Source organism: Cervus elaphus, chromosome 18 (assembly GCF_910594005.1).
Source record: "Cervus elaphus chromosome 18, mCerEla1.1, whole genome shotgun sequence".
Taxonomy (NCBI): Eukaryota; Metazoa; Chordata; class Mammalia; order Artiodactyla; family Cervidae; genus Cervus; species Cervus elaphus.
This window is the reverse complement of record NC_057832.1, coordinates 30,150,083-30,174,415: the sequence shown is the minus strand read 5'-3', so window position 1 is coordinate 30,174,415 and position 24,333 is coordinate 30,150,083. Positions and strand designations below refer to the sequence as shown.

At 36.9% G+C, this 24,333-nt stretch overlaps 1 protein-coding gene across 1 annotated transcript in view; it reads left to right on the top strand.

Annotated features, from left to right (window-relative positions):
* VWDE (von Willebrand factor D and EGF domains) overlaps positions 1-24,333 on the top strand; it is a 79,705-nt gene that overhangs the window by 34,059 nt on the left and 21,313 nt on the right. Inside the window, 9 exon segments of the mRNA XM_043873225.1 lie at positions 1,290-1,426; positions 6,493-6,648; positions 6,773-6,875; positions 8,520-8,636; positions 13,269-13,519; positions 14,696-14,876; positions 16,119-16,160; positions 20,802-20,898; positions 20,900-20,944. Coding sequence (XP_043729160.1) covers positions 1,290-1,426; positions 6,493-6,648; positions 6,773-6,875; positions 8,520-8,636; positions 13,269-13,519; positions 14,696-14,876; positions 16,119-16,160; positions 20,802-20,898; positions 20,900-20,944 — 1,129 coding nt within the window.

Genomic DNA, 24,333 nt, shown 5'->3' with positions numbered 1-24,333 from the left:
ATTACTTGCCAGTGTTCTCTAGTGGAAGCTTTACTGTTCCTAATAAAGGCCAAGCCTGCTTCTACCTCAGGACCTTTGCACTTAACACTTCCTCTCACTGACACATTCTTCCATATATCTTCATGACTGACTTCCTTGTCTTCTCTATTCAAATATCATATTATCATAGAATCCTTCCATGGTCACTCTAAATAAAATAGTTTTTCTCACACAACCCCATAGCCTTTATCTCCCTTAATGTATTAATAGTTAATGTACTTTTTCTCCATTGTCTTGAAAACACTTATGTGATACACTTCATATTTATTTTTTTTTTGTCCTCCTATAATAGAATGTAAGTATCAGGAAGGCCGGGACTATTTTGTTCATGAATATATCTCCAACATTTAGAATAACAGCAGAAAAACAGAAGTTGCTGTGTAAACATTTGAATATATAAAAGAATATACTTTTTCTAAATTTTCATAAATATTTTAGAACTCTAAATACAAATAGGATTTTTATATCCTATTGCTTTTAAAGTTATATTCACATAGATCTTGACAGTTCTTAAACAAAGGATTGAATTACTTTTTATACTGAATTTATCTATTTTAACCACCAGATCTTGCTGATAAGAGAGAATGAATAATCTTACCATGACCAGAAGGAGAGAAATACCCTAAGAAGGTCATTTGACTCTGACTGATAAGGAAATTATTTTCTCCTACCACTGAGAAGTATACCTAAGGTTACGGTGGCATGTAGGACAGCAATAACACATAAAAATATCAACAATACAGGGACAACACCATGCACAAAATTTGACAGTTCTTTCCTAAAACTTACGTTAAGAACTGTTTTTTAATTTAATACATTGCATTGCTAAATATATTATCTTATTACAAGGGTATTTTTTCATAACCTATTTTTATAAGAGCATTTTCTCTGTAGCGTATCTCTATGACATAAACCAAATGGCAAAAGCAAAGCATATGCCAGGTGGCAGTAATTTGTTAATACTTGTATTATTTGGTATCAAGTATTATTAAAATATTAATTAAACCTGTATAATGGGGCACTGGTAATACCTGTAATGCTGTTTCTACTGGCTTGAATAGTAGGTAATACTTCCTTTAATACTAGATTGCTGTTAACATGTAACAGTTTAATTAATGTACTAAGTAATATTGGGGGTAGACCTTAAAATATTATTTTACATATGCTTTTAATTTTGGCCTGGAAAATAATTAGTTTTTTCTGGAATTAAAGAAAATATGTTCTATTTTTTAAATCACTATTTTGTGTAGACAAGGTTCCTGAGATTATAGAACTTGAGAATGCTGGATTCTGTAATATTTTAAAATATAACTGTGTGATGGTGAGAGTTTTTGGTCAAGGCTTCAAAGAATCACCTTCAATTAAATGTGAAGTTACTAAACTGAAGGTATGTTAATTATAATGTCAAAAACAATTAAGTTCATGAGTTATTCAGGTTAATTTTCTTTAGTTTGGGGTATCGATTAGCAACATAATCTCAAAGGATGTCATATCCTCAGATAGCTGAGCAGGAAAACTGTTAAGTTACTTAACCATAAAGCTTCTCCATTTCCTAACTCTATTAAACTGTTTTTTATAATTTTTATTGAGGCATTAGCTCACTATTTTAGTCACAATAAGAAATTAAAATAATATCAAACAATATCAGCTTCTTTATTGAAATGTAAAAACACAAAGAATGGAGGTCATTTTAATCGAAGACACTGTACTTAAATTATAGGATTTAGAGATATGAACAGTTCTCTTTTACAAACCAAAAAGTTTGGAATAATTGTGCTCATCCTTTATATTTCCCTAATTATGGATTTCATATGGGAAAACTGCAAAAAAAAAAAAAAAGGTGTTTTTCTTTTTTGAGGCCACATAAGACAGACATGGTCACTCAGTTTGAATATTAGTGCATCAAATTATACTTTATTTTTAATGATATTTATATGATCTTCCTTTTATTTGTGGAATTTTGTTTTAAGGAAAGCACTTTAAATTTAGAAAGTACTTATTATGTTGGGTAAGCTAGAAGCTTACAATAATAAATCATAATTTAGCATTCTTTTTACTTTTCTCTCAATTCATTCTGAGACTGAGAATTTAAGAAGGAAATAACTTTTCTATGTGTCTTTGTCAAATAGTTATACACAATAATTATGCTTATTTCAAGATTTTATGAGTAGAGCCTTTCCAAATGAGCCATGAAATATTTTAACCTCAGTGAAATAATAAGACATGTAATAGAAAATGTAATATATATTATTTCATTCACTTTAGTGTCGCTCAAGAAAGTGGTCATTATATTGTTCTTGGCAGAATAAACCACATGTTATCATCACATCACATCACATCAAATGTGGATCATCACACTCCAATTAAGTGATCTGACAAGAGAATTTTATAGGTTTATATTCTCTTGGAAAGTACATTTTGTTCTTTCAGATATACTTTTTACTGTGATATTTCTTCTCATTCTACTTCCCTCCTCCAAATATCTGATAAAGAGTACACTCTGGAATTCTCTAACTCTATATAGAACTATAGAAAAAATATATATTCACTAACAAGAACCAAAATTATGTTAACTATTTTCTTTCCCACCCTGTTTATAGTGTTTATGTATTTTATTTGTAATACTGTTGGACTTCTTTTTTTAATATTTGTATTCCACTTTGAATTTCCTTCACACTCTGGTTGATTTTAGTTGTATACTTATTTGGAAGGTAGGTGATATATTATCGTGGTTCTAATAGTTGATGCCATACAAAAGGTATACAATGCAGAAAAGAGTCACTTTCTTCTCATCCCTGTGTCCCTCTCCCCATTACTCCTCCTTTCCATCCTGTTCCCATCCATTTTCCAAAAGTATCCATTGTTTTTTTTTAGTTTATTCTTATTGTATTTATTTTGCACAGAGGAGAATGTAAATTTCTACCCCCCCCACCCCCATGAATGGTAGCATAATACAGATGTGCTTTTTTACTTTTGCAGTAGTCATTTTAAACAAGTTTTTATCTAAAGCTCCATCCACTCAGTCATTTTCTTCACTCACTCTAAAAACATGTAAGACTTTACAGAATCCAATTTTTAAATCACTTACTGATAGGATTAAACCTAAGTTGCTATCCTAGAAACAAATGACCCTTCATGATCCAGCTATTGTCCGTTTTTCCAGGTGTGAACTTCCTGTACTCCAGGAAAATCCCATGCTTTTTCCTGCATTACTGTTTTTTTCACATGGTATCCCCTCCAGGCTTCCCAAATGGCACTCTTTATCTATTTTTGCTCCCAGTATCCAAAAGGCAGTCTCCTTTTTCACTTTCAAGAGAAGTGCTGTTCCTTTTTTGAAGCCTTCCTTGACCATGCTAGTTAGACTTAGCAGCTTCTTTCCCTCATTACACCTTATTTGAATCTTGGTTATAGCAATAAGAAAATATTTTGTTTTTCTCACCTCCGTGATCTCTTTTTATTAGAATATTCTTATTCCATATGAAAGGAAGTGAGTGTTAGTCACTTAGTCGTGTCTGACTTTTTGTGACTCTATGGACTGTAGCCCACCAGGCTCCTCCGTCCATGGGACTTTCCAGGCAAGAATACTGGAGTGGGTTGCCATTCCCTTCCCCAGGGATCAAACCCAGGTCTCCTGCATTGCAGGCAGACTCTTTACCATCTGGGCCACTAGGGATTCCATACAGATACTCACAAAATACTGTTGAATGGAAAAGAAAGAGAACCCTGTTTATTCTTCATTTGGAGTAGGCTGTCTAAACAGAGGAGTGGAAATAACCCCTGTATTCCCGGTCATTGCCTGGAGTCTTGTTTCAACACCCAAAACCAAAATAAGAGTCCATACATCCATCTAAGCATCAGTATCACGACTACCCTCTGATGACTGTTGTCATCCCCCTCTGCTGAAAGGGAACCACTGATTTATCTGCTAGGCCAGACTGGACACAGTCCCTTAAACATGGAGACATGTTATGGGGCTCACTCTTTTAGCAACACAGCTTCTGCGAGCCATAGACTAGTGTGTTCTTGCCTTCTTTTTCCTGCTGACCTGTAATACTGAAACATCAGTAAACTCCTACTTCTGAGCCATTAAAAACATTCCAAGGCATATACTTTTAAAATATCTGAACCTAAATTTTGGTAATAAAATATATCTTTTTTCTGTGTCATTATGTAGCCAGAACATAATTCTTGCTTTACTTCTTTAGACACCAATGCATTTAAATACTGAAAAATAGTATTTAAAGTTTAAATATGATATGACATTGAGTTACTAAATGGGGTGAATTTGTTAGAATTTATTTAGTTTGGGCATTGCCTTTCTTCGGGATTGGGATGAAAACTGACCTTTTCCAGTCCTGTGACCACTGCTGAGTTTTCCAAATTTGCCGGCATACTGAGTGCAGCACTTTCATAGCATCATCTTCCAGGATTTGAAATAACTCAACTGGAATTCCATCACATCCAGTAGCTTTATTCGTAGTTATGCTTTCTAAGGCCCACTTGACTTTACATTTCAGGATGTCTGGCTCTAGGTGAGTGATCACACTATCATGATTATCTGGGTCGTGAAGATCTTTTTTGTACAGTTCTTCTGTGTATTCTTGCCACCTCTTCTCATTATCTTCTGCTTCTGTTAGGTCCCTACCATTTCTGTCCTTTATTGAGCTCATCTTCTCTTCTTTTCACAGCTATTTGTAAGGCCTCCTCAAACAGCCATTTTGCTTTTTTTGCATTTCTTTTTCTTGGGGATGGTCCTGATTCCTGTCTCCTGTACAATGTCACGAATCTCCATCCATAGTTCATCAGGCACTCTATCAGATCTAGTCCCTTAAATCTATTTCTCACTTCTACTGTATAGTCATAAGGGATTTGATTTAGGTCATATCTGAATGGTGTAGTGGTTTTCTCCACTTTCTTCAATTTCAGTCTGAATTTGGCAATAAGGAGTTCATGATCTGAGCCACAGGCAGCTCCCAGTCTTGTTTTTGCTGATTGTATAGAACTTCTCTATCTTTGGCTGCAAAGAATATAATCAATCTGATTTCGGTGTTGACCATCTGGTGATGTCCATGTGTAGAGTCTTCTCTTGTGTTGTTGGAAAAGGGTGTTTGCTATGACCAGTGCATTCTCTTGGCAGAACTCTATTAGCCTTTGCCCTGCTTCATTCTGTACTCCAAGGCCAAATTTGCCTGTTACTCCATCCAGGTGTTTCTTGACTTCCTACTTTTGCATTCCAGTCCCCTCTAATGAAAAGGACATCTCTTTTGGGTGTTAGTTCTAGAAGGTCTTGTAGGTCTTCATAGAACCTACTTTAGCTTCAACTTTAGCTTCTTCAGCGTTACTGGTTGGGGCATAGACTTGGGATTACCATGATATTGAATGGTTTGCCTTGGAAACAAACAGAGATCATTCTGTCATTTTTGAGATTGCATCCAAGTACTGCATTTCAGACTCTTTTGTTGACCATGATGGCTACTCCATTTCTTCTAATGGATTCCTGCCCACAGTAGTAGATATAATGGTCATCTGAGTTAAATTCACCCATTCCAGTCCATCTTAGTTTGCTGATTCGTAGAATTTATTTAGTTTTAAGTTACATAAATTCAATTGAACTAGCTTGAGAAAAAATCATATTTATTATGAGGAAAATGCATTTTTCACAAAATCACAATAGGAACCTGACTGCTAAATTCTCAAGAAAAAAAAAAAATTTAACTTGGGACTTAAACACCATGAAGACTCAGTTTGTCTGCATTTGTATGTGTGTGTGTATCTGTCATGATCCTGCTTTTCTCTGTTTATGAGCTTCATTTTTCCCTTTTGCTAGGTATTACTTTTCTCCATGTAGTGATAAACATGGCCATCAACAGCTCCATAGCTTTTTATCTTGTAACTCAAGCCTTCAGGCTGGCTCAACATCCTCTATGGTATGAAGTTAAAACATCTGAAATAACTGAAGCATTGGCATAGCTTTGGTCCACCTATGGCCCAGTTAGATGTAGTTAAGGTGGGTGGGTCATGTAAGAAAATGAGAAGCCCTTTGAAAACCATGTATATAGAGGCAGAAAGGGCAGTTTCAAGTAGAAGGTGGGATCAAGAGAAGTGAAGGATTTTCTGAGTAGAAAACTAGTCTGCTATGTGTGAACTACATAGTCAAATATGTTTCTTCTTGCTTCAAAAGTCATTACTTGGGATCCATTATTTATGGCTAATATTGGTAAGTTATTTGATTTGAACCCACAAGAAGTGTGTGACTTATTAAAAGCAACTTATATCAAATTAGGATGCATACATATTCTGAATAAAACTGTCAATGTCACTTTTATTTCTTCATTATGTATTCCATTATACAAGGCACATATTGTAAAATTTATATTTTGGTTATATGTAACTCAGTGGCAAAGCATTTCCACGATCTAACAGAGGTTAATTGATTTTTCATTATGCTTTCAGTATAATAGCAGTAAATGGTTCCTTGAAGAAGCCCTCTACACATATACTGTTTATCGAAACAGCAGGACTGTTGATTGTCAGTTGCCTGCTGATGTTCAGCAGTCTAGTACCATAGAGGTGATGGGTGAGAAACCAATCATGAAGAGGCAAATAAAGGTAAAAAAGAAAAGATATCCTCATATTTATAAATAAAATATGTATATATTAAAATTTCATAATGAATTTATAAAAATACACTTAAAACAAATTATTTGATTATAGAACGACATATATCTTGCAGGTATCTAATGATGGTTATAGGTTCAGTAGTCCCAAAATAATGATCATATATGATGGAGCTTGTCAAGTCTCTGGTCTCTATGAAAAAGACTTGTGTACTATAGAGCTATGTAACTTTTCCATTATTTTCACATTTGCATCATAGGTTTTTCATTTCCTGTGCCGCTGGAATATCAATGTAGGTGTTCACTTTCATATCACAAATACTAATAGAGAAAAGCCTTCCTCAAGTTTATGCAAGATTAAATCAAAATTGTTCCTTTCTGCCTCAAAAAATTTGAAGTGACAGGTTGATTTACTCCTGAAACATCAAAACTAGAGGTTTAGGTTGAATTTTCTTTCCTACATACATTTTTAAAGTAGTAATAGTGATTTTCCAATAAAATACTGCCTTATGGTTACTTAATCTTCTTTGTGGCAAGTGACATGCATTTAGATAGAGTTTGTAAAATGTGAGGCTAACACTTTCAAAGGGAGTTTCTTGTGGCCACCAAGTTCATTGAACCACGCAAATATCTATCACTTGAGGGATAAGAGAACAGCACCGCCTGGGCTGAATCTTCTCACCCATATCCTTCTTAACTTATATCCAGTCCACCAGGCTTAGCAACAGGTTTCTTTTCTATGTAAGTTGCTGATTTAAGTGATACCATGCGTGTAATATCACTTGGCTCTTCAGAACTAAGCAGCATATAAAATGGTTTTTATGTACCTGTTGTTCGGTCACTAAGTCATGTCCGACTCTTTGTGTCCCCATGGACTGCAGCACGCCAGGCTTCCCTGTCCTTCACTATCTCCCAGAGTTTGCTCAAATTCATGTCCATTGAGTTGATGATGCTATCTAACCATCTCATCCTCTGCCTCCCTTTCCTCAGACTTTTAATTTTTTTTTCCTTGAGATTAACAATCAGATCACATCAATAAGAAATTTCTGTTTTTGAGAAGCTGTTTGATTTTCTTTCCCTCCAAATATTACATTTCCACATGTCCTGAAATAATTACTTTCCAAATATTGTTATTCACAATTGTTTTAACCTCTTGGGGCTATTTTGTTCTCATTTTTGTGCAGTGTTCCAAATGATGTCAAAGAGATTTGGTAGAATGAGCAAAGTTTATATATCCTGGACAAAATTTGATCTTCTTCCCAAGTTAAAAATGATTTGTACATTTACGATTATTTCTTTGTATGTCAGCAGATCTCTCCATTATTTTATGTAATAGTATCAATTATCAAGTATGGATGACTATGCCACGGATCTGGTCTAGTTTTGCCATGTTCAAAGGACTAGTGGGCTCCTGGAGGAAGGGAGGATAGCTGTAAACCAATCTGATTCTTAGATATGCAGGGGGAAAGAGTCTGTTTTAATTTCTTTGTAAATAAAACACTTCCTGCGTGAGTTTAGCAGTAAAAACACAGAAAGAAAAGTGATGCTTTTGATTCCATGTTATTTATAAATTATAATTGTGCACAGAGGTACAATTATGTGTATTTTCTTATTCCTTTCATATTGATCAGTTCCATTAACACAAAGAGGAAATTGTTTTCTAACACGTATTTTGATCAGAATATACCAAAAAAAAGTTTTCTAAAGTGAAAAAAAATGTCTGCTGATACAGACTTATAAAATGCATTTGTTGGAATCATCAACATATATGCTGCTATCTTTTTATGTATTGTGTATTTTTTTTTCCTAAACACTAACTAGTTGTATCTTGATTGGTGTTTTCCTTTTTAAAAAACCTCCATTAGGAAAATGTTTGCATTATCAATGGACTCTGCTACATTGAAGGGGATAAAAATCCTACCAGCCCTTGTTCAATTTGTAGACTGAAAATTTCAAAATTCACATGGTCATTTTTAGAAAGTAAGTTATTCTTTTTAATCCAAATATTTAAAAACAATTTAAAATCATGAGTTACATAAATGTTTTTTTAAGATGAACACTGTGTAATTTAGGATTTTTACTTAATTGCATAATTTATTTTGCTCCAAGAAAATATAAGATGAAATGTTTTCATTATATATAATCTCTATGATTGTAGTACAATAGATATGGGATTTTTATTTTAATATGTGATAAAGAACACAAACCCAGCCCTGTTACTCTGTGACATTCTGAGCATAATATTGGGTACGGATGATTTCTGGATGCTTGTTCCACCTAAAAAACTACCCAAATTATAGTCATGTACCATATAATTTCTTTACTTCTTTAAATAGCCATGTATGATTCCACATAGGTGAGACAGAATGTTCCTCACATTCTCCTTTTTCATAAGGCCAGGCAACACAAGATACAACAAGATATAATTACTCCCTGGTCCCATGTAATTTTATCTAAGGAGTCATAAAGCCATATGTTTACCTAATGCTTTGTAATGTCACCATGTACGTTACTGAATGTGCAAATTTCATTGCTGTGTTAGACCATATGTCAGATGAGTCATTGCTCAGGTGCAAGACTCGGGATATTATGGGAAGACAATGGAAATGTGGGGAAGAATTTAGTGCAAGAAACAAGAGAAACACAATGTAACTTCTGAATTGATGTCTCTTTTTAATGGCTTTGGTATGACTGATTCATCATAAACTCACAATGTTCAAAGATATAAGGGGCCTTGAATTATCTGTTCCAAGACCCCCATATTGAAAGGTGGGGAAATTAAAATCAGTGAATATTATAAGGACATACGGGGGCAGAATGGCAGTCAAAACTAAAGTTGCTTTCATCAGTGCATTTTCAATGCAAGCATAGTGTGTCCAGTAAAATGAAAAGGAGTGTTCTGTTAAGTCAGTTGACAAGGAAGGAAGCTTTCTTACTCTGACACTATAAAGAGATGTTTTAAATCACTTCATGACCATAAAGGGAACACTGTCCACAACATAGCCATGGTCCCTTAGCAGCTTTCATTCCAGTGTGGGAGCCTGGACACTAGAAGGACCTCTGAGGAGCTGAGAATTAGTATGACTAAATGCCTCCCAATTATTATAATTGGGGAGGGGGTAGAGAGAGGAAATCTCAGGGGAGTCAAACAAGCAGTCCCATTACCGGTGGTGAGGGAGAAAAAGAAAAGGAGATGTGAGGGACAAAGTAAAGCTGAAAAGAACAGACAGAGAAGAAGTACTGAAAGAGCAGGAAGTGAGCCAGTCAACATGGGGAAGGGAATCAGGCCACAGAGGAGAGCGTCTTATCCGGGCAATGCAAATGTATTTATGTAATCTGTGCTATCATCAAAGTGCTTTTACACTCTCATCAGTTCAGTTCAGTTCAGTCGCTCAGTCGTGTCCAACTCTTTGCTACCCCATGAATTGCAGCAACCAGGCCTCCCTGTCCATCACCAACTCCCAGAGTCCACCCAAACTCATGTCCATTGAGTCAGTGATGCCATCCAACCATCTCATTCTCTGACATTCCCTTCTCCTCCTGCCCTCAATCTTTCTCAGCATCAGGGTCTTTTCCAATGAGTCAGCGCTTCGCATCATGTGGCCAAAGTACCGGTAATGGAGTTTCAGCTTCAGCATCAGTCCTTCCAATGAACACCCAGGACTGATCTCCTTTAGGATGGACTGGTTGGATCTCCTTGCAGTCCAAGGGACTCTCTCAAGAGTCTTCTCCAACACCACAGTTCAAAAGCATCAATTCTTCGGTGCTCAGCTTTCTTTATAGTCCAACTCTCACATCCACACATGATTACTGGAAAAAACGTAGCTTTGACTAGATAGACCTTTGTTGGTAAAATAATGTCTCTGCTTTTTAATATGCTGTCTAGGTTGGTCATAACTTTCCTTCAAAGGAGCAAGCACCTTAATTTCATGGCTGCAGTCACCATATGCAGTGATTTTGGAACCCCCCAAAATAAAGTCTCGCACTGTTTCCACTGTTCCCCATCCATTTTCCATGTCCAGTTCTAACTGTTGCCTCCTGACCTGCATACAGGTTTCTCAAGAGGCACGTCAGATGGTCTGGTATTTCCATCTCTTTCAGAATTTTCTACAGTTTGTGTGATCCACACAGTCAAAGGCTTTGGAATAGTCAATAAAGCAGAAATAGATGCTTCTCTGGAACTCTCTTGCTTTTTTGATGATCCAGTAGATGTTGGCAATTTGATTTCTGGTTCCTCTACCTTTTCTAAAACCAGCTTGAACATCTGGAAGTTCACGGTTCACGTATTGCTAAAGCCTGGCTTGGAGAATTTTGAGCATTATTTACTAGTGTGTGAGGTGAGTGCAATTGTGTGGTAGTTTGATCATTCTTTGGGATTGCCTTTCTTTGGGACTGGAATGAAAACTGACCTTTTCCAGTCCTGTGGCCACTGCTGAGTTTTCCAAATTTGCTGGCATATTGAGTGCAGCACTTTCACAGCATCATCTTTTAGGATTTGAAATAGCTCAACTGGAATTCCATCACTTCCACTAGCTTTGTTCGTAGTGATGCTTACTAAGACCCACTTGACTTCACATTCCAGGATGTCTGGCTGTAGGTGAGTGATCACACCATGGTGATTATCTGGGTTGTGAAGATCTTTATTGTACAGTTCCTCTGTGTATTCTTGCCATCTCTTCTTAATATCTTCTGCTTCTATTAGGTCCTTACTGTTTCTGTCCTTTTTTTGGGCCCATCTTGCATGAAATGTTCCCTTGTTATCTCTAATTATCTTGAAGAGATCTCTAGTCTTTCCCATTCTATTGTTTTCCTCTATTTCTTTGCACTGATCGCTGAGGAAGGCTTTCTTATCTCTCCTTTCTATTCTTTGGAACTCTGTGTTCAAATGGTTTTATCTTTCCTTTTCTCCTTTTCTTTTCACTTTTCTTCTTTTCACAGCTATTTGTAAGGCCTCCTCAGACAGCCATTGTGTTTTTTTGCATTTCTTTTTCTTGGGGATGGTCTTGATCCCTGTCTCCTGTACCCTGTCTCACGAACCTCCATCCATAGTTCATCAGGCACTCTTGTCTATCAGATCTAGTCCCTTAAATCTATTCCTCACCTCCACTGTATACTCATAAGGGATTTGATTTAGGTCATACCTGAATGGTGTAGTGGTTTTCTCCATTTTCTTCAATTTCAGTCTGAATTTGGCAATAAGGAGTTCATGATCTGAGTCACAGTCAGCTCCCGGTCTTGTTTTTGTGGACTGTATAGAGCTTCTCCATCTTTGGCTGGAAGGAATATAATCAGTCTGATTTCAGTGTTGACCATCTGGTGATGTCCATGTGTAGAGTCTTCTCTTGCGTTGTTGGAAGAGGGTGTTTGCTATGACCAGTGCGTTCTCTTGGCAAAACTCTATTAGCCTTTTCCCTGCTTCATTCTGTACTCCAAGGCCAAATTTGCCTGTTACTCCATCCAGGTGTTTCTTGACTTCCTACTTTTGCATTCCAGTCCCCTGTAATGAAAAGGACATTTCTTTTGGGTGTTAGTTCTAGACGCCCTTGTAGGTCTTCATAGAACCATTCAACTTCAGCTTTTTCGGCATTACTGGTCGGGGCATAGACTTCGGTTACCGTGATACTGAATGGTTTGCCTTGGAAACAAACAGAGATCATTCTGTCATTTTTGAGATTGCATCCAAGTACTGCATTTCGGACTCTTTTGTTGACCATGATGGCTACTCCATTTCTTCTAATGGATTCCTGCCCACAGTAGTAGATATAATGGTCATCTGAGTCAAATTCACCCATTCCAGTCCATCTTAGTTGGCTGATTCCTAGAATGTCGACATTCACTCTTGCCATCTCCTGTTTGACCACTTCCAATTTTCCTGGATTCACGGACCTAACATTCCAGGTTGCTATGCAATATTGCTCTTTACAGCATTGCACCTTGCCTCTATCACCTCACATCCACAGCTGGGTGTTGTTTTTGCTTTGGCTCCATCCCTTCATTCTTTCTGGAGTTATTTCTCCACTGATCTCCAGTAGCATATTGGGCACCTACTGACCTGGGGCGTTCCTCTTTCAGTATCCTATCTTTTTGCCTTTTCATACTGTTCATGGGGTTCTCAAGGCAAGAATACTGAAGTGGTTTGCCATTCCCTTCTCCAGTGGACCACATTCTGTCAGACCTCTCCACCATGACCCATCCGTCTTGGGTGGCCCCACACGGCATGACTTAGTTTCACTGAATTAGTTAAGTCTGTGGTCCGTGTGATCAGATTGGCTAGTTGTCTGTGATTGTCGTTTCAGTCTGTCTGCCAGCATGTCCAAGGTAAGAGAAGCCCAAGTAAGACAGTAGGTGCTGAGAGAGGGCATGAGAAGGCAGACAGACTGAAACCACTATCACAGTCACTCTTCTAGAAAAGCTTGAATTCTTGTACCTGTCAGTTTTACATTTTCTAAGAATGGAATCAAATTTATTTGAAATCTTTTACAGAATTAGTGAAAGTAGGTAACAGAAATTTTAAGAGTTCAGATCTCATCAAAATGGATCACTGGGAGCTCTCTGCATCACACTTTTCCTTTTCTATGCAGGTTCAAAATTTAAATGTTTTCTCTGTTATAGAAAATCAACTCCCATTGATTCAAATTCCGCAAGATAAATTACAGACGTTTCATGGGGAGAACTTTGTGTACCAGTTCACAGCTTTTGACCCAGAAGGCTCTGATATTCATTTTATCTTGGACTCTGGCCCCAGAGGAGCAAATATCTCCTCTGCAGGACTTCTTATGTGGAAAACAAATTTACAAATCCCCCAGCAATTTACCCTGCATGTTAATGATGACTGTAGTGCTGAAACTAGAGTCATGATTGAGGTAGTATTTATAATTGCATAAATTAATAAAGAGTTTTAATAGCTACTTTAAATTTAAAATAGAAATTGTTCAACATTTTATGGAAAATTTAACTGCCAAAATGTTAAATATTTTTTGGCAAATTTAAAACCTTAGAGAAAGTCTCAATTATATGGCTCTAAATTATGAATTCCTAGAGCATTTTCGGAGAAGGCACTGGCGACCCACTCCAGTATTCTTGCCTGGAAAATCCCGTGGACGGAGGAGCCTGGTAGGCTGCAGTCCATAGGGTCGCTAAGAGTCAGACACGACTGAACAACTTCATTTTCACTTTTCACTTTCATGCATTGGAGAAGGAAATGGCAACCCCCTCCAGTGTTCTTGCCTGGAGAATCCCAGGGACGGGGGAGCCTCGTGGGCTGCCGTCTATGGGGTCGCACAGAGTCGGACACGACTGCAGCGACTTAGCAGCAGCAGCAGAGCATTTTCTTCTGCACTTAACTGTAAGAATAAAAGTGCATTCTTGTCCACCTTTGCAAAAGATCTATGGTAAGCCTAAGATTGCTAACTATGTCCTTTTCTTTCAAGTGAAGGAATATTGGATGTTGAATTAGAAATCAGGATTATAATCACTCAGCTGTATACCCAAAACTAACATAATATTGTAAATCAACTATATTTCAATGAAAAAGGTTATAAATATGAGATTTGAAATAGCTAGTTGCAAATTGTATTTTCTTTTACTTATTTTTTTGCCCTATAGTCACATGAAACTTGGGATACACTCACACAGAAGTAATGGTATGGACGACAGTTATGTACTATGTCATGTTAACTAAATAATTCAAGTGACTATTTCCTCTCTAGATCTTGTCATAAGTCAGGTGACTGCTTTCCACTTTAAGATTTTTTTTTTCAGTTGTTCTGCTTACCTTATAGAAATTGATCATCTTGTGACATTTTAAAAATGTATCCCTAGCATTTATATTTTGGCTATGTTCTTGAGCTTGGGCATAGTTGTCTTATTCAATTATCTTTTAGAATACTATTTTACATTAAATGTATACATATTATTTTGCAAAATGTGTGATCTGGTCCCATTAGCACATACAGATACATGCCTATCATGGTTTCTGCGACATAAACTGAAGATATTTTACAGCAAAATAAAGTCTTTATTTTTTGTTTATTTTGCAGGTGACTGTGACATATTGTGATTGCTTGAATGGGGGGACCATATGTGTGTGTGACAGGAAATTTCTGCCAGGAAGTGGAGCATACCTATGTGTCTGCCTGCCTGGTTTTCATGGAGATCTTTGTGAAAAGAATGTCACTGAAGGCCAGGTGAGCCCCTGTGGTCTTGGCAAATGTGTCAGAGGTTTAGTGCCGGGAGCCAACACATGAGATCCTACCCATGACAAGGTCATGAGGGAGAAAACCTGACAAGCAAGGTGGATCAGGTTTTCGGGGATTTCGAAAAGGCCAGCTCACGAGATCCCTCCCATGACAAGGTCACGAGGAGAAAACCTGACAGGCAAGGCAGATCAGGTTTTCAGGGATTCCGAAAAGCTGCCCCTGGCGCTCACCTTAAAGATGATATCTGTCTTTCTGATGCTTGCTTCAATAGACTACTCCCTAATTTCTGTGACACAGGCAGAAGGCCTTCCCCGATCTCTTCCCAAACAAGAATCAATTTAGAACTTTAATCAATAAGTTTGCCGGGTGGTGGTATTTTATGAGATTATCCAGGGTGAAAGGAGTGTTTTAATTTAAACTCCTTTGCTGGTATTTTAGTTTGTTTGGCAAATGCGTTTATGCCCTTGGTGCTAATATGCATGACTGCTTATAGTACCCTAATCATAAAACAGCATAAAGAACCTGATCATATAAAGGCCCTGATGACATAGAGCCTTTTTGAGGGGTAAAGGAGTCCTATTAGAAAACATAAGAAAAATTATTCTAAAGGTGGTTACTGGGTTGACGTTTGCTTGCTGTGTTTTTGCTTTTAATGTGCTAAGGTTGTGCTGTGGAAACCATTGTTAATATATTTATAGATCTAGAAAAATAAGAGCTTAGCCCTAGTGTGGTAACAATGAAACGGTTGTTAATTATTAGCCAGGAGTGCTAGGCAGAGGCTGCCTCACCAAAGTGCAGAGTCAGTGTGGGGTAAACTTCTTAGATAAACTCAACTGACAACTTCTGCAGAAGGATTAACTTTTGTGTTAACAAGGATATACTTTTACTCTGTACTGTTGCCCTATGAGACTGCTACCTTTCAGTTAAGGTCACCACAGAAACGGAAAATAGGTTTACATTCACCTGACCCGCATAAAATGTTAATGGGCCCCAAGGCCAGGAGATAATGTGCTAAGATTTATTATAGAATTAGAAAGCAGAAAACATCCTGCTCTTCCTAAAAAACAAACTGATGTAATACTAATCCTGTGTAAGCATGAGTAAGCATCTTGTACCTTGGAAATGTTCTGAGTGAGGATATAAGAACTGTTGTCAAAAAGTAAAACACAGACTTGGCCCTATTAAGGCTGGTCTCACGTGTTTTCTCTTGCCGACGCCGTTCATCCTGAGGGTACCCCTGGATCCTGCTGGGGCTGGACCCCAGCAGTTTACAGTTATTCTTGTGATTGTCCACCTGAGCTCAAAGGTAAACTTTGTTTCCTCATGAATGAAATTCGGATGTGAACAAATTAGAAAGTAAAGATCTTTGGCTTTCCATGTAATCTACACATTACTCAAGCAAATGTACGGTCTTAAAAGATTTTAATGCACCCTTTAAAATTCTAGTAGAATTCATCACAAACACATTTGCTATCTGTAGTCCTTTTTAACTGTGCATTGCTTACATATACTCTTAAATTTTTGCTCACTTCCATAGTTTGGCAATATTCTATGCCTATACTGTATTTTGCAGGTTCCTAAACATTTCTATCTATATTTGGCAAGTAGAAACATATTTAAATGTATTACTGTTAAAATATGGTATAGAATAATAAAGAAATTTCCCATGAGAAATATAAAAATTATCTAAGAATTTTATTGATAATTCATTTATTTAAGAAAAATATCATGATGTAAGAGTTGAAATCAAATTGAAATGTTAGAATATCTGTTAACTCATTAATATTCTAAAGTGTCTGATTCCAGAAATTCCAGATAAATACGACTACCTTTAATTTCCCAAGGCTTAAAAAAAAAACTCATACTAATATTTTTAAAATGAAAATGGATATAAATATTTAAAAATATATATGTAAAGGTACAGTTATTGAGCTGGTATTTTCCTTGAAGCTATCTGTTTTTAACATTTTACTAGAACTTCGCAGGACATTTAGGTGTCTTCTAATTTTTTTCAGCATTCTAAAATAACAGTTTTATTATTGGGGTTATTTTGCCATGCCATACACTACTTTTGAAAGAATTCACATGTTGATTTTTTCATGAATTTTACTATAATAGGGGTTACCATCATTAATGATTATGAACATATTCATTCAAATAAGTTGTTAAACATTTCAAAGAGCAACACTTCGCTCAAAAATTGTACTGAAGAAAGACTGACTTTCCTAGCACACTAAAATTTCAGTGGATTTTTATAGCCAATGCTATAACTGGACTGAATAAGTTGTCCTTTAAGCTAAGCAAGCAACTATTCTAATGACTTCTTTAAAAGATCATTGAGTATTTTTTTAACAAAGTACAAATTACTGCTATAATATGGTAATTTTTGCCTTGAAATATTAATGGCCTTAAGTCTTAGTTATAGGGTAAAGCTTATATACTTGAAGGATCTTGCTTAATGTTAAATAAAATCTAATTAATAACCTTATATGTAAGTACATAGTAAATTTTTAAAACAGTACACTTCTTTCCCTTTTGTATATGACAGCTTTGTGGGAGTTACCAGGACATAAAGAGTAAAATAAATCAATCTTTGATTTGACATATAATGTTTTTCAAAGTAAACACTTTGAATTCTCAATGTATATTTTATTTAGGCAAAAATTGCCAGGAAGATGTTGATGAGTGTGAATCAAGGCCTTGCTTTCCAGGAACAGAGTGCCTCAATACCTTTGGTTCCTATCATTGCCATTCATGTCCAAAAGGATTTTATGGTGATGGAAAAACATGTCATGGTAAAAGTCCCTATCTTCTAGCATGATTTTTTTTTCTGCATTTAATTAATTCAAATCACTCAGTTCCATTCTCTCTTGTACTCATGCATTCACTCACTATCAAGCACTAAGCTAGATGCAGAGGATATAGAAATATGTATCTTCTGACCTAATAGGTTTGAGTGTAGTAGCAGGAAATGTAATTACATAGTTCAGTATGATCTGTGTCTTTCAGTAAAAGTGTCTAGAGAGAATAGTAGGAACACTACAGGGAATCATGCCTACCTTGAGGGATAATGAAAAGTTTTTAAAGGAAGTATCACTGCAGCTGAATCTGATGTTTCTGATCAAGAAATAGACATTCTAGGCAGAGGGAACAGCATGAGCAAAGGTACAGAGGCATGTAACGTTACAGCACACCTTGGGCACTGTGAATAATTCAGTGTGCCGGAATAGAGGGTAAAGGGGCCTGCTACAAAAAGCAGGGGTATCTGGTGGGCAGATCACTGACAAACAATGAGAAATATGATAAGGTTTACATCTGAGAAACTCTACTTAAAAGCACTATGGAGGACAGATCAGTTACAGGTAAGGAACTGTGCAAGTGTGAAGATGGGTAGAGAGTTAAGACAATATTACAAACATAGGGCTTCCCAGGTGGCGCTAGTGGTAAAGAACCCGCCTGCCAATGCAGGTTCGAACCCTGGGTCGGGAAGATCCCCTGGAGGAGGGCATGGCAACCCACTCCAGTAGGCTTGCCTGGAGAATCCCATGGACAGAGGAGCCTGGCAGGCTTCAGTCCATGGGGTCACAAACAGTCGGACATGACTGAAGCAACTTAGCATGCACGCAGGAAAGGCATGAATTCTGACCTAAGACTAGGATGAAAGAGAGATGATAGAAGAAATTTGAGTCTATTTCTGCAGACTCACAGACACGGAAAACAAGCTTGTGGTTACCAAAGGGAAGAGGGACGTGGGGAGGGACAAATTAGCAGTGTGGGATTAACAGATACAAACTACTATATGTAAAACAGACAAGCGACAAGTATACTGCATGGCCCAAGGAATCATACCCATTGTCTTACAGTAACATAATGGAGTATAATCTGCAAAAATACTGAATCACTATGCCACACACCTGAAACTAACACAATATTGGAAATTAACTATTGTTGTTTTTGTTCAGTTGCCCAGTGTGTCTGACTCTTTGCGACCCCATGGACTGCAGCATGCCAGGCCTCCCTGTCCCTCACCATCTCCCAAAGTTTGCCCAAGTTCATGTCCATTGCAATGGTGATGCCATCCAGCCATCTCATCAAAATTAGCTATACTTCAGTAAAAAAGAAGCAAGTTGATAGTACTAGGTCAATAATTGGGATTAACATGGTGATGGACAGAGTTACAGTGCTTGGTTTAAGTAAATTGAGTGGGCAGAAGTGACATTTACATTGCTGTGGATTGAATTATTTCCTCCCAAAATGCATTCACTGAATCTCAAACACCCAGTATGGGTGTATTTGGAGTAAGGAAGTAGTTAAGGGTAAGTGAGGTCATAAAGGAGAAGCCCTGATCCAATAGGATCAGTGTCTTTCTAAGAGGAGACACCAGAGGTCTTCCTCTGCTTCTCTCTCTGCCGGATGAGGACACCAGGAAAATGCAGCTGTCTGGGACCCAGGAAGAAAGCTCTCTCACCAGGAAACAAATGGGCCTGTACCTAGATCTTGGACTTCCCAGGCTCCTAAATGGTTAGAAGATAAACTCCTGTTGTTTAAATCACCCTATGATATTTCGTTATGGGAGCTTGAGCTGACTAAGACACACATAAAATGTAAGGAAGAAGAAACAGTTTCAAAGAGAAAAGATGATGAATTCAATCTGGATACATCGAGGCTGAGGTGACTGGAATATCCATGTGGAGCTCAGGAAGAAGGATAATGTTAAAGATATAACTCTTAGTGTCACTAGCCACAGATGAAATTTTTCAGGGATAACATTTGGAGAAAGAAGACAAAAAATTGGTGGATATCAACCTTTAAAAATTAAAAAAATAAAAGTAAATTATAAAAAGTCAGTGTCCTTGGTATTATTAAGCAAATTATGTTTTTTGATTAAAAACATATATTAATGACATGATGTCACCTTGTACTTCAAATTGGGGTGTGCCTGTCTAGCACTGAAGATAACAGCTCTTCAGATTCGAAGAACACATTACAGGATGGTGAGAGGAATTCCCTACTAGTTCAGCTACCCACATCAATATCTAGTCCCAAATTCTGAGCCTTCTACTCTGTGCACTAAAGTGATAACATCTGTCTTTTCCAAACAGTGGCTCACATTCTCAGTAAGACCTTTATCAAGTGGAATTTAAGAAGAAAGCACATTGAACCAAACCCCATTACACATGAGTGACTAGTAAGTTTTCTATCAGAGGCATTTGTGTATTTTAGGAAGGTGCTTGTTAACACAAACTTGATTTTTTATTGTGGGTTGCTGTTTACTTAGTTTGTGGTAGGCACAAAAATCAATAACTATAAAAGCAAATAAAGTGCAGCTCTTATTCTTGAAGTTTCTAACTAGTGGGGGAAAGAGACACCTAAGTGTGAAGAACAAAGTTCTAGGAAAGAATACAGGTGGTTGACATTGATTGATTGGGTGACTGTAACCAGAGGAACATCTGTTAGCTCCGCTGTCATAACAGAATACCACAGAGTGGGTGACTTAAACAGCAGAAATTTGTTTTCTGACAATTCTGGAAACTGGGAGCTTGAGATGAAGTTGCCAGCAGGGTTGGTTTCTGGCTTCTCTCCTTGGTTTGCAGATGGCTGCCTTCTCACAGTAACCTTACAGGTGCACTCTTCATTTGCCTCCTCCTCTTATAAGGACATCAGTCCTATAGGATTAGTGCCTTACTTTTATGACCTTATTTAACTTTATTCACCTCCTTAAAAGTATCTCCAAACACAGCCACAGGATTAGGACTTCCACCAATGAATTTTGGGGAACACAGTTCAGTCCCTGAGAGAAGCATCTGCTGAAGAGGTGATGTTTAAGCTAGTTCTCTGATCTAATTTGCAAGGAGTTCAATGCACATGACATCTTCATATGTTCTTATTCACAGTGCTTTGGTTTTATAAGCTTAATTCTGATCCGTTTTTGTGTACACATTTATAGTTGAAACATGCATTTAAAATGAGTTTACTGCACATACTGTGGTTCTCACAAGGTCTGACAATAGTGTAACTGAGGAAGAGGATGGTAAAGATGCCGATCAGAGACAGGAATGTTAAACCAACAAATGGGAATGCCTTTATTAAGTAATTATTTCAGTTAAACTCTAATGACAAGTATTAGCTCTCATTTGTTTTCAGAAGATTCCCATATTTACCCCTCAGGAATTTTTATTTTCCAAAAAGTCCATCTAAGATTATATAATGCATTTTACAGATTATGCTTTTTCTTGCTAATCTTTTGAATTCTCTGGTTTATATTCTAGATAAATGAATCATGTTGTATTAGAAACAAATTATATAATTATTTAAGGTGATTTCAGAGAAAGGTAGGGTTGGAAGGGATCATTCCAAACTTATATTCTATAAATTCCTGTTCATCATCTACTCAAACCCTACTCAAATGTGAAACTCACTGTTTCATAAGACCTTTTCTTCTTCACAGTGCTTTCTTTATAACTCTTGTTTTATTCAGTAACACACTATTATTCTTGCATGTTTCTAATTACCTTTTTTTATGCCTTTGCATACTGTGATGTCAGCTGTTTATCTTCCAAGATATCACTGCATCTGTTCATTTTGCAAGGTATTGTTGATTATTGCAATATAGGAAATCTATCCTAATTTTAAAGTTATTCATGCACCCAGTTGCCTTATTTAACGCTCTATTTACACTCTTCTATGGTTTATTCTTGTCTTGATTTTGTCGTTAAAACATAATATTTTTGCAAATGGTGAGTTTGTCTCTATTTACTTTTTTATAGTAACTAAGATTTAGTCTATATTTATGATATACCAACACTAAGCAAATATTTTTAATACATTATTTCATCCTATTCTCATAACAGCTATATATAGTAACTCATTTCCATTTTACAAATGAGTAAACAGAGGCACTGATGGGTTAAGCAATATGTTTACAGAGTTCTTAAATTACAGAGGCAAAACTTGAAATGAGCAATCTAACAGCCCTGTTCCAGCTATCAAATTTATGTTCTGATTGTAGTGGCTGGGACTTCCGGTGCAAAGTGTGCAGGAATGTTTCTTTTTTTTTTTTTCCCCAATGGGTTTTGTCATACATTGATATGAATCAGCCATGGATTTACATGTATTCCCAATCCCGATCCCCCCTCCCACCTCCCTCTCCACCCGATTCCTCTGGGTCTTCCCAGTGCACCAGGCCGGAGCACTTGTCTCATGCATCCCACCTGGGCTGGTGATCTGTTTCACCATAGGTAGTATACATGCTGTTCTTTTGAAATATCCCACCCTCACATTCTCCCACAAAGTTCAAAAGTCTGTTCTGTATTTCTGTGTCTCTTTTTCTGTTTTGCATATAGGGTTATCGTTATCACCTTTCTAAATTCCATATATATGTTGTAGTATGCTGTAATGTTCTTTATCTTTCTGGCTTACTTCACTCTGTATAATGGGCTCCAGCTTCATCCATCTCATTAGGACTGGTTCAAATGAATTCTTTTTAATGGCTGAGTAATATTCCATGGTGTATATGTACCACAGCTTCCTTATCCATTCATCTGCTGATGGGCATCTAGGTTGCTTCCATGTCCTGGCTATTATAAACAGTGCTGCGATGAACATTGGGGTGCACGTGTCTCTTTCAGATCTGGTTTCCTCAGTGTGTATGCCCAGAAGTGGGATTGCTGGGTCATATGGCAGTTCTATTTCCAGTTTTTTAAGAAATCTCCACACTGTTTTCCATAGCGGCTGTACTAGTTTGCATTCCCACCAACAGTGTAAGAGGGTTCCCTTTTCTCCACACCCTCTCCAGCATTTATTGCTTGTAGACTTTTGGATAGCAGCCATCCTGACTGGCGTGTAATGGTACCTCATTGTGGTTTTGATTTGCATTTCTCTGATAGTGAGTGATGTTGAGCATCTTTTCATGTGTTTGTTAGCCATCTGTATGTCTTCTTTGGAGAAATGTCTGTTTAGTTCTTTGGCCCATTTTTTGATTGGGTCATTTATTTTTCTGGAATTGAGCTGCAGGAGTTGCTTGTATATTTTTGAGATTAATCCTTTGTCTGTTTCTTCATTTGCTATTATTTTCTCCCAATCTGAAGGCTGTCTTTTCACCTTGCTTATAGTTTCCTTTGTAGTGCAAAAGCTTTTAAGTTTCATTAGGTCCCATTTGTTTAGTCTTGCTTTTATTTCCAATATTCTGGGAGGTGGGTCATAGAGGATCTTGCTGTGATTTATGTCGGAGAGTGTTTTGCCTATGTTCTCCTCTAGGAGTTTTATAGTTTCTGGTCTTACATTTAGATCTTTAATCCATTTTGAGTTTATTTTTGTGTATGGTGTTAGAAAGTATTCTAGTTTCATTCTTTTACAAGTGGTTGACCAGTTTTCCCAGCACCACTTGTTAAAGAGGTTGTCTTTTTTCCATTGTATATCCTTGCCTCCTTTGTCAAAGATAAGGTGTCCATAGGTTCGTGGATTTATCTCTGGGCTTTCTATTCTGTTCCATTGATCTATATTTCTGTCTTTGTGCCAGTACCATACTGTCTTGATGACTGTGGCTTCGTAGTAGAGTCTGAAGTCAGGCAGGTTGATTCCTCCAGTTCCATTCTTCTTTCTCAAGATTATTTTGGCTATTCGAGGTTTTTTGTATTTCCATACAAATTGTGAAATTCTTTGGTCTAGTTCTGTGAAAAATACCGTTGGTAGCTTGATAGGGATTGCATTGAATCTATAGACTGCTTTGGGTAGAATAGCCATTTTGACAATATTGATTCTTCCAATCCATGAACACGGTATGTTTCTCCATCTGTTTGTGTCCTCTTTGATTTCTTTCATCAGTGTTTTATAGTTTTCTATGTATAGGTCCTTTGTTTCTTTAGGTAGATATACTCCTAAGTATTTTATTCTTTTTGTTGCAATGGTGAATGGTATTGTTTCCTTAATTTCTCTTTCTGTTTTTTCATTGTTAGTATATAGGAATGCAAGGGATTTCTGTGTGTTAATTTTATATCCTGCAACTTTACTATACTCATTGATTAGTTCTAGTAATTTTCTGGTAGAGTCTTTAGGGTTTTCTATATAGAGGATCATGTCATCTGCAAACAGTGAGAGTTTTACTTCTTCTTTTCCTATCTGGATTCCTTTTACTTCTTTTTCTGCTCTGATTGCTGTGGCCAGAACTTCCAACACTATGTTGAATAGTAGTGGTGAGAGTGGGCACCCTTGTCTTGTTCCTGATTTCAGGGGAAATGCCTTCAATTTTTCACCATTGAGGGTGATGCTTGCTGTGGGTTTGTCATATATAGCTTTTATTATGTTGAGGTATGTTCCTTCTATTCCTGCTTTTTGGAGAGTTTTAATCATAAATGAGTGTTGAATTTTGTCAAAGGCTTTCTCTGCATCTATTGAGATAATCATATGGTTTTTATCTTTCAATTTGTTAATGTGGTGTATTACATTGATTGATTTGCAGATATTAAAGAATCCTTGCATTC